Source organism: Microtus oregoni, unplaced genomic scaffold (genome assembly GCF_018167655.1).
Source record: "Microtus oregoni isolate MIOR12 unplaced genomic scaffold, Mior012 000002F_ref0000024, whole genome shotgun sequence".
NCBI classification, from domain to species: Eukaryota; Metazoa; Chordata; class Mammalia; order Rodentia; family Cricetidae; genus Microtus; species Microtus oregoni.
In genome coordinates, this window is record NW_024543061.1 from 56,797,657 (window position 1) to 56,806,445 (window position 8,789).

General features: G+C 54.1%; 1 protein-coding gene across 1 annotated transcript; it reads left to right on the top strand.

Moving 5' to 3' along the window:
- The first annotated feature begins 4,056 nt into the window (after window positions 1–4,056).
- Window positions 4,057–8,789, top strand: Rho (rhodopsin). The gene is made up of 5 exons (XM_041641828.1): window positions 4,057–4,417; window positions 5,998–6,166; window positions 7,215–7,380; window positions 7,476–7,715; window positions 8,669–8,789. Exons 1-5 carry the CDS (start codon window positions 4,057–4,059, stop codon window positions 8,777–8,779), a joined length of 1,047 nt encoding a protein of 348 aa, XP_041497762.1. The 3' UTR covers window positions 8,780–8,789.

Here is an 8,789-nt window from a genome sequence, read left to right on the forward strand (position 1 = left end):
CCAGCATCTATAAATGGAACTCACAGGGACCCTGACTGGAGGAAGCTAGGACAGGGAGCTGGAAGTGATGGTTTTGTCAGAAAGAGGGTGAGAACAGGGAGGGGTGACTGCTGGAGCCCCACAACTTGATAAGACTGTCAGGGCTTGTGTCCTGATGCTGTGTGCCGCATCCACAGCAGGGAATCTGTGGGTCTCCATTCCCTGACCTTTCCCTCTACATGGCTGCTGAAGCTAAGAGTCCCCATGGCTCTGCCTCACAGGTTTGCTGTCCCTCCATTGTGCCTCTTCCCTGGCCTGGGGTTTACGTAGCAATGGCAAAAGTGATTGGGCCACTGAGGCCTCCACCAGGCAAGGCTCCTACATTGAGACAGGACTTAACCCCTGGGACTGCTCCTTCTCTGTGACCCAGGCTTGGGGGCCTGCCCCAGGTTCTGAGGCTACCTCCTCTGAGGTCTGCAGGGGCCCTCCTGGCCACTTGTGCTCCTGTGGGACTTACATTTCTATAGATTCTGCCTGAAAGGCTGCTAACGCCAGAAACACACACACACACAAACACCATGGCTCTGCCTCAGAATTCCTCCATTATGCCTCTTTACTGGCTCCAGTTTACACAGTGAAGGCAGAGCTGAGCAGGGCAGGTGGGGCTAGGAGCAGATTGTTGCTTCTCTCTGTCAGTTCATCTGTCTGTAGACGCGCGCATTCAACACAATAGACTGAAGCAGACACCAGGAGTGTAAGGACGGAAAGGAGTGAAGGCCTCTCTTTCCAGGTTCCCTTGACATGCTCAGTAAGGCCTTGGTGATGCAGTCAGAGGACTGCTGAGAGGAAAAGGAGGGGCCTGCTGACCCAGCAGCGCTCTTTCCTTCCAAGGCCTAAGAGCTATTAGCACTGGTGGCTAAGCCCCTAATCCTCCATTCGGTGCCCCGCAACTGCCCATACTTCTGAGCCACCAAACATGGCTGTAGCTAGCTTCCGCAATAGCTTCCCAGGGCCCTGACATCCAAGTACCTCACGGTTCTTAACAGCCCAGCCCCAGTAACTCACGCCCCTGTGTAGCACTAGTCTTTCCAATACCCCTCACTTGAGAGGGCAAGAAACCAGAGCCGGACTGCATACTTACCTCTGCTGAGGGGTCCTGACCTACAGGGACGAGGTGTCTTTAAACTGTGGGCCAAGAGCTGAACGCCCAGAAACAGGCTCGGCTGACCTGCATTTCAGATATGCTAGTGAGTTTTGGTTCAGTAGGACAAGATGGTTTAGGTCGGTGGTTCTCAACCTTCCAAATGCTGCGACCCTTTAATACAGCTCCTCATGTTGTGGTGACCCCAACCATAAAGTTATTTTGTTGCTACTTCATAACTGTAATTTTGCTACTGCTGTGAATCATAGTGTAAATATCTGATATGTGACCCTCAAAGAGTTTGTGATTCACAGGTTGGGAGCCATTGGTCTCTGTGGTGACAGTGCAGGTAGTAGACAGGACACTCAGTGGGGATGGCCCCTGCTGCGGAGTGTGGTGGTGTTGACTCTCCTTGGGACCGGAGGGAGGAGCAGAAGCCTGTAGAAGCGGGCGTTCAGGAAGGAGTACCACTGCGCTGGCTCAGGGCCTGATTGGGACATCAGAGGAGCCAGGGCACATCAGTCGTGCTGGTGGGGACAGCAAGCCAGGCTCAGTCTGGATGTGGTTGTCATGCCCCAGGTTTCCCAGACCCAGCAAACAGAGGCCCAGAGGGGGAGGTGAGATTTCCCAGAGTATCCTGGTGACTCAGAGACACGGGCTAGAATCCGTGTCTACTCTAGAGTAACCATTGCTCCATCTGCGTCCATGTGATTCAGTGCAGGCCCCTTCCTCTGGTGACCGCTTGAATGAGCCTCTCCTACGAAGGAACCCACAGAATTCTGCAGACTGTGTGGTCATAGCCCTGGCTGTTGCTAGCCAATCACGTGACCTCGGTGACCCACTTTGGACTTTAGGCTCTGCAAGTGAAGATGCAGTAGGTCAGTCAGAGCTGGTGACTTCTAATGGCCATCTCAACTCACTCTGAACTAACACACAGTATAGACTCCAGTGTCCCCTCACCTGCGCCTGCTAACCCAGCTTAGGGTGGGACAGCCCTTCCAGAGGAGCCTTGCCCGCCCACTCACTTACTGGGTCAGCAGGTGTTTACCAAGCTCCCATTGTGTGCCCAGCCCACCCTGCAGGTTCACATCAGAGCCTGGGGGATGGGCAAAGTCCCTGTGAGATGGTAGAGAAGCTTCCTAGTCAGCCCCAGCAAGAGTTGGCTGCCAAGGCTTCTGAGGTGCTGCTGAGCCGGGTGGGGGTCAGGGTAGATCTGGGGGTGCCCACCAGGGTCATATCAGAATCAAAACCTCCACCTTGACCTTATTCATATTAGTCTTAATCACCAAACCAAGCTCCTTAAATGTCTAGAGGCCAACTCCAACCCCCTGACGCATGTACCAGTCCTGTGTTCCTTTTCTCAGTCGGGACCTGCCAGGAAGGGGGTTGCTTTTTTGAGCACACAGATCTGGGAATCCCAGGTGTGAAGAGACTGAACAAGAGAGAGAGCTGAAGGGCCCTGAGGCTCAGAGGTGAACACTTCCCTGGCCAGCCTCCTCTCCAAGCTCCACGGTCTGGATACCTGTGTGGCAAGTGGCATGGCGTTTTCTCCCATCATTGGCTCCTAACTCAACCCCCACCGTCTCAGAGAGGTCTTCATACACTGTAGGGTGTAGCTTTTGCATAGTGGGAGCTCCCCTTCTGTTCCTTGTCTACCCCTTGTGACTGCTACTCACCACCATCTCCCTCATGGGGTGCTGGCTTCTTGTCTCCTGTGGGCCCCACAATCGAAGCAAATCCCTTGCCTGGGGCTCAGTGGGTGCTCCAGGTCCATGCCAGCTGGACAGTGCTCCTAGAGCAACCTACAACGGGGGCCTCCGGGCACCTCAGCTACATGGCAGAGATGCTGGCCTCACATCCTCAGACCCCAGGCTAGTCCAAGAGCAACCCGCCCCTCAGATTGGCATCCTCAGCAGGCCAGCATCTTTCAGCCTACACAGGGTTCTGAAGCCCCGAAGCCACAGGTCTCTGGCCATCCTCTCTGCCCTTGAGATTCACCGAGCTGTACGTCCATTACCTTCTAGATAAGGCAAAACTTCTCAGGCCCTCACCATGGCCTCCAGGCCGCACACACTCACCTGAATACCCTGGCAGCCTGCTTCTTCATGCGGGGCCTCTGTCCTGCCCCACCTGAGCAGGTCATCCCCTTCTCCATAGCCCACAGTCATCCCTCCCTGGACTGGAAAGTGTTTCTTCCTCTGACTGAGTCTTGCTCAGGCCAGAAGCACTTTTAGCAGGGCCATGGCCTCCGTCTCTGTGTCCCAGGTGGCTGGCTCATAAATGCTTAATGAACAAGTGAGTGAGCAAATTCCAATTGAATGCAACAAATAGTTATCGAGCTGCTGGGCCTGGCGGGGTGGGGCAGGGCGGGTGGTAATGGATTGAGCTGACTGTGCTCAGGTCTGTCCAAGTGAGCTCCTGTCAGGGCCAGGGGACTGGGAAGGGATGGGGTAGGATGCTCAGATATGTCCAGATGAGCTCGTATCAGGGCCAGGGGACTGGGAAGGGATGGGGTAGGAGAGCTCATGGAGAGGCGTTGTCAGTTGGAGCAATATGGAGGAACAAACTTAGGGTCCTGAGACCCCAGTCACAACCTGAGGCCACCAGACTGACAGGGGTTGAAAATTCCGGGGGGGACTCTGGGGAGGACAAGACGAGACACCCTTCCTTTATTCCAGGGCCTCCACCCGGTGTCACCTTGGCCCCTCTGCAAGCCAATTAGGCCCCAGTGGCAGCAGTGAGATTAGTATTCTTAGTATGATATCTCCCGGATGCTGAATCAGCCCAGGCTTAGGGAGAGAAGGTCACTTTATAAGGGTCCTTGGGGGGGTTGATGCCTGGAGTTGCACTGTGGGAGCTGTAGGTGGCTGAGCTAGGCAGGCAGCCTCAGTTTCTGTTGACGAGCAGCCTGTGGGGCAGCTTCAAGGGCCGCAACCATGAACGGCACGGAGGGCCCCAATTTCTATGTGCCCTTCTCGAACGCCACAGGAGTGGTGCGCAGCCCCTTTGAGTACCCACAGTACTACCTGGCGGAACCCTGGCAGTTCTCCGTGCTGGCAGCGTACATGTTCCTGCTCATCGTGCTGGGTTTCCCCATCAACTTCCTCACGCTCTATGTCACCGTACAGCACAAGAAGCTGCGTACACCGCTCAACTACATCCTGCTCAACTTGGCTGTGGCTGACCTCTTCATGGTCTTGGGAGGATTCACCACCACGCTCTACACCTCACTGCATGGCTACTTCATCTTTGGGCCCACAGGATGTAACATCGAGGGCTTCTTCGCCACACTGGGCGGTATGAGCAGAGGGATTGGGGTGTAGTGTGGGGGCCAAGGGGGCATGAAAGGGCCTGGGGAGGGTCTGCAGCTTGGGAGCAGCAGCTTAACGGGTCTCTCCACTCCTCTTCAATTGGTCTCATCCGAAGCCCTTACGACAACACCGTGATGCTGAGCTAGGCTGTTTATTTAGAGCAAGCATTGAAGGCTCATCTATCTCATGAGTAATGCAAGAAACATGGATTCAGAGAGGTCAAGGGCTCACTGGGGAGCTATGGTGTGTGAGGGTATTTTCTGAGGCAGCTGAGCTGGGCCAGACTCAGACTGAGGACCAGGATGAGTAAGAAAAGGCACATAGGTTCTGGTCCAGGTGACAACTGGGTCGGTGTACTGGGTGTCTGTCTGACTGCCTTCTCAGTCCTGCTGGTCTCCATCATGAGTGCATGCTCCATACACTGGGAATCTCAGAGGATTCATTTCTTTCTTTTCTTTTTGCCGCTTACTTTATTTTTTATTGATTTTTATTGAGCTCTATATTTTTCTCTGCTCCCTTCCCTGCCTCTCCCCTCCCCTCTCCCAAGGTCCCCATGCTCCTAATTTACTCAGGAGATCTTGTCTTTTTCTACTTCCCTCGTTTGTTTATTTTCTTTTTCTTTCTATATTTGGGGGAGGGGCACAGTCTCACATAGTCTATCCTGGCCTTAAACTGTGTAGCTGAGGACAGCTACACAGCTTCTCAAGTGCTGAGATCACAGGCATGGACCGCCTTGCCACACCGGGTGTTTCCAAACATCTCTCTCACTTGACTTGAAAATCAATGAGCTTACCATGGGAACAATGGAACCTATTTAGCTGAGGAAACTGAGGAAAGGAGCAGGTGAAAAACTCATTCAGAAATGTGACGGGGCCGGAACCAGAGTTGGGGTCTCCTGACTGAGATCCAGCAATGTCACCAATGGACTTGGGCCTCACAAAGCCCAAGCAAGGCCAGGGCAATGGATCCCAAGGATGTTATCTTATCTCCTCCATGTCCGGGGTGCTGCCTTGGTTGGCAACTTTGCTGCACTGTGGGCATCTTTTGTTAGCCTTCTGTGATTACGGTCCCCCAGTCTCTGGACAGAAACTGGGGTTCCATGCTAGTGAGCTGGTCTCTGTGGGGTCAGACCCAAGCCGCAGCTGTCATCCAGAAATTCTTGTTGGTAGCACTCCCGAAAGTGTCCCGGGGCTGGTTTACTTTGTGGCCCTTCTCCATACTGAGTTTCCATGGGTGACATGTGGGCTGGAGTCTGGAGCTCCCTCCTTGTCCCTGTGTTTCCCCTGCCGAAGCACTACCCAGTGTGTGGCCCCAGCCATTCTGAGGCAGTGTCTCGTGAACCGAAAGCTCTAACCAAACAGAAAGGCTGTCAGGTCTTTGGCGTTCCTTTGCTCATCTCTGCCACATGGGTTCTTCATCCCCCTCCCTCTTCCTGGCCAAACTCACTGCATCCCTTGGGCCGGGGGCTCAAGTCTCAATCATGCTGCCCTGTGCTCTCTGGGAGTGTTTGCTCTCTCTTGTCTGAAGTCAGAGCTGGAGGACTGATAGCTGCCAACTGCCTTGCAGGTGAAATCGCCCTGTGGTCCCTGGTGGTCCTGGCTATTGAGCGGTACGTAGTGGTCTGCAAGCCCATGAGCAACTTCCGCTTTGGGGAGAATCATGCCATTATGGGTGTGGCCTTCACCTGGGTCATGGCGTTGGCTTGTGCTGCTCCCCCGCTTGTCGGCTGGTCCAGGTAATGGCACTGAGCATTGCGTCTGGCAAGACCTTTGTGGGGTTCCTGTTCAGAACACAGAGCCTGGGGGCTGGTTCCAGGCATTATATAACATGGTCTGAGGCAGGGGAGAAGGGAGGGACAGTGAGTCTGATTCTATCGCTGAGCCATCCATGGCAAGGGGAACCCTGAACACCCCAACTCTTCACCTTGACCCGAGTCCCTAATCCTCAGTTAAGTCAAAGCCAAACTACAATCCTCTTTGGTTGAGTTCTCCTGAGCATGGGGCAGTTCTCTGTGACCTTGGACCTCAGCCCCATGGGGAAGCTGAACTTTCCCAACATGCATGGTGTCATTATAGCTACCCCAGGAACTGAGGCCCATCCAGCCTCCAGGCCACCATCTCCAAATGTAGGTAAGACAAGAGAGGGTAGAGACGGTGGCTTGGACACCTGGACAGGTTATTAGGTACCCAGAAGCCTCAGAGAATCTTCTTTCTCTCCTCACATCTCTGCCCTGCCCTTCAAGAACTCACCGAGTGGCCCTTGCTCAATCAGAGCCCCTCATCCCAGGCTGGCCTCAGTCCTCATCTTCCTCCTCCTGGCTTGGCAGTTTCTACAGATACACTCAATGGACACCCTGGGGTTTCCGAGGGCAGTGTCACCATCCACAGACATCATTACAACAGCCTTGTTTCTAGAAGCTGCACCAACTCCCATAGAGGGAAGCAAGCCTATCCTAGTGCAGAATGCATTGCTATTGCTAGGAGACCCTCATCTCCAGACTGCTGCGTTTACAGGACAGGCCTCAGCCCTCCTCCCCGGCATCCTCTGCCAACTCATTTAAACCACCAAAGGGCATCAGGCTGGTGGAGAAGAGCTGTGTGATCAAATGTCAGGAAGCTTGAGAATTGCCCTAAGGAGAGAGACAGATAAGTCTTACCTGGCGATGGGGCCAGCAGATAAAGACACCACGCTTCCTAAGGCCTGCAGTGGCTCCAGCCTCCATGGACTTAGGCTCAGCTGAGGTGTTCCCTTCCAACTTTCTTGTCCCTGTCTCCGGCCCCCAGGTACATCCCCGAGGGCATGCAGTGCTCATGTGGGGTTGACTACTATACACTCAAGCCCGAGGTCAACAACGAGTCCTTCGTCCTCTACATGTTCGTGGTCCACTTTAGCATCCCTCTGATCATCATCTTCTTCTGCTATGGGCAGCTGGTCTTCACAGTCAAGGAGGTACGCGTGTCCCCAGACCCATGCTGGGTGGCCAGAGCTGGGTGCTGAGGTATGTGTAGACCCCATGGGCTGGACACGGGGCTGTACCCCTGCAGGCGGCTGCACAGCAGCAGGAGTCAGCCACCACCCAGAAGGCTGAGAAGGAAGTCACTCGGATGGTCATCCTCATGGTTATCTTCTTCCTGATCTGCTGGCTCCCCTATGCGAGCGTGGCCTTCTACATCTTCACCCACCAAGGCTCCAACTTTGGCCCCATCTTTATGACCGTGCCGGCTTTCTTTGCCAAGAGCTCCGCCATCTACAACCCGGTCATCTACATCATGATGAACAAACAGGTGCCTGGGGTGGGGAGAGAGGGAAATAGGGAGAGGGGGAGAGGATAGGGCAAGACAGAGAAGTTCCACCCAGACTGCTGGCAGGCCATCAGCTCTTAGGCCGGCAACTTCCCAGTCTCTGGGTAGCCTGGAAGTAAGCCCTCCAAGGTGACCAGGTGACCAGGTGACCTGACACCTGCTCCTGTGAAATACATCTGACAGATGGTCTGGAACTTGGCCTCATAAGTCAGCTAGAAGCCAGGCACACATGTGCAGCGGCACACGCTCATAATCTAAACGCTGAGGCAGGAGGATCTTGAGCTCCAGGTCAGCCTGGACTACATGGTGATATGTACCCCACCTCCAAATTAGGATGTGGTCGTGCACCTCTATAGCCCAGTATTCAGGAGGCTGAAGCAGGCAGGTCAGAAGTTCAAAGCTTCTTTGTGATCTGGGGACCAACCAGGGCTGTCTCAAAAAACAACCAGAAAATGACAAGTAGTTCCAAGGCCGGGAATGGAATGGTCTCACTTTTTGTAAAGCTGAAGAAGTTGCTAAAAATGCTAGAGTGGGAACAAGCCGCTGTTAAAAGCCACGGTCTCTCTGCAGAAAAGGATGTGGTCTCCGGACTGAGACTCTGGGTTCATGTCCTAGCTCTGCCACGTCCAGGCTGTGTGATTTGGGAGAGTCAGTCTCCCTCCCCGGGCTCCTGTTTTCCTATCTATGGGAAGGGCCAAATCTTAAATTCTCAAATTACAAGAGATCATTCACAAAAGGTCCTAAGCATTCAAGGACACTATGAAATATCATTTGATATTGTTCTCGGTTCCTGGCATCTCTGGCATTGGGGAAACATACACTTAGCAAGCTCTGCTAAGGAGCCAGACTTAGTGAGGGGATATTCTGTGGGTGGTGGGGCTGAGACTGGGCTGGGTGGTGGGACCTGGTCCTGACTGGCACTCTCTGCCTTCCAGTTCCGGAACTGCATGCTCACTACCCTCTGCTGTGGCAAGGTTCCATTCGGTGATGAAGAGGCCTCTGCCACTGTCTCCAAGACGGAGACCAGCCAGGTGGCCCCAGCCTAAGCCTGGCCAG

Excerpts from the sequence above, each read along its gene's own strand:
- Rho (XM_041641828.1), top strand. The coding sequence starts at position 4,057 with ATGAACGGCACGGAGGGCCCCAATTTCTATGTGCCCTTCTCGAACGCC. Across the intron at positions 6,167-7,214 it reads CCGCTTGTCGGCTGGTCCAG|GTACATCCCCGAGGGCATGC; the intron begins GTAATGGCACTG and ends TCCGGCCCCCAG. Across the intron at positions 7,381-7,475 it reads TGGTCTTCACAGTCAAGGAG|GCGGCTGCACAGCAGCAGGA; the intron begins GTACGCGTGTCC and ends GTACCCCTGCAG.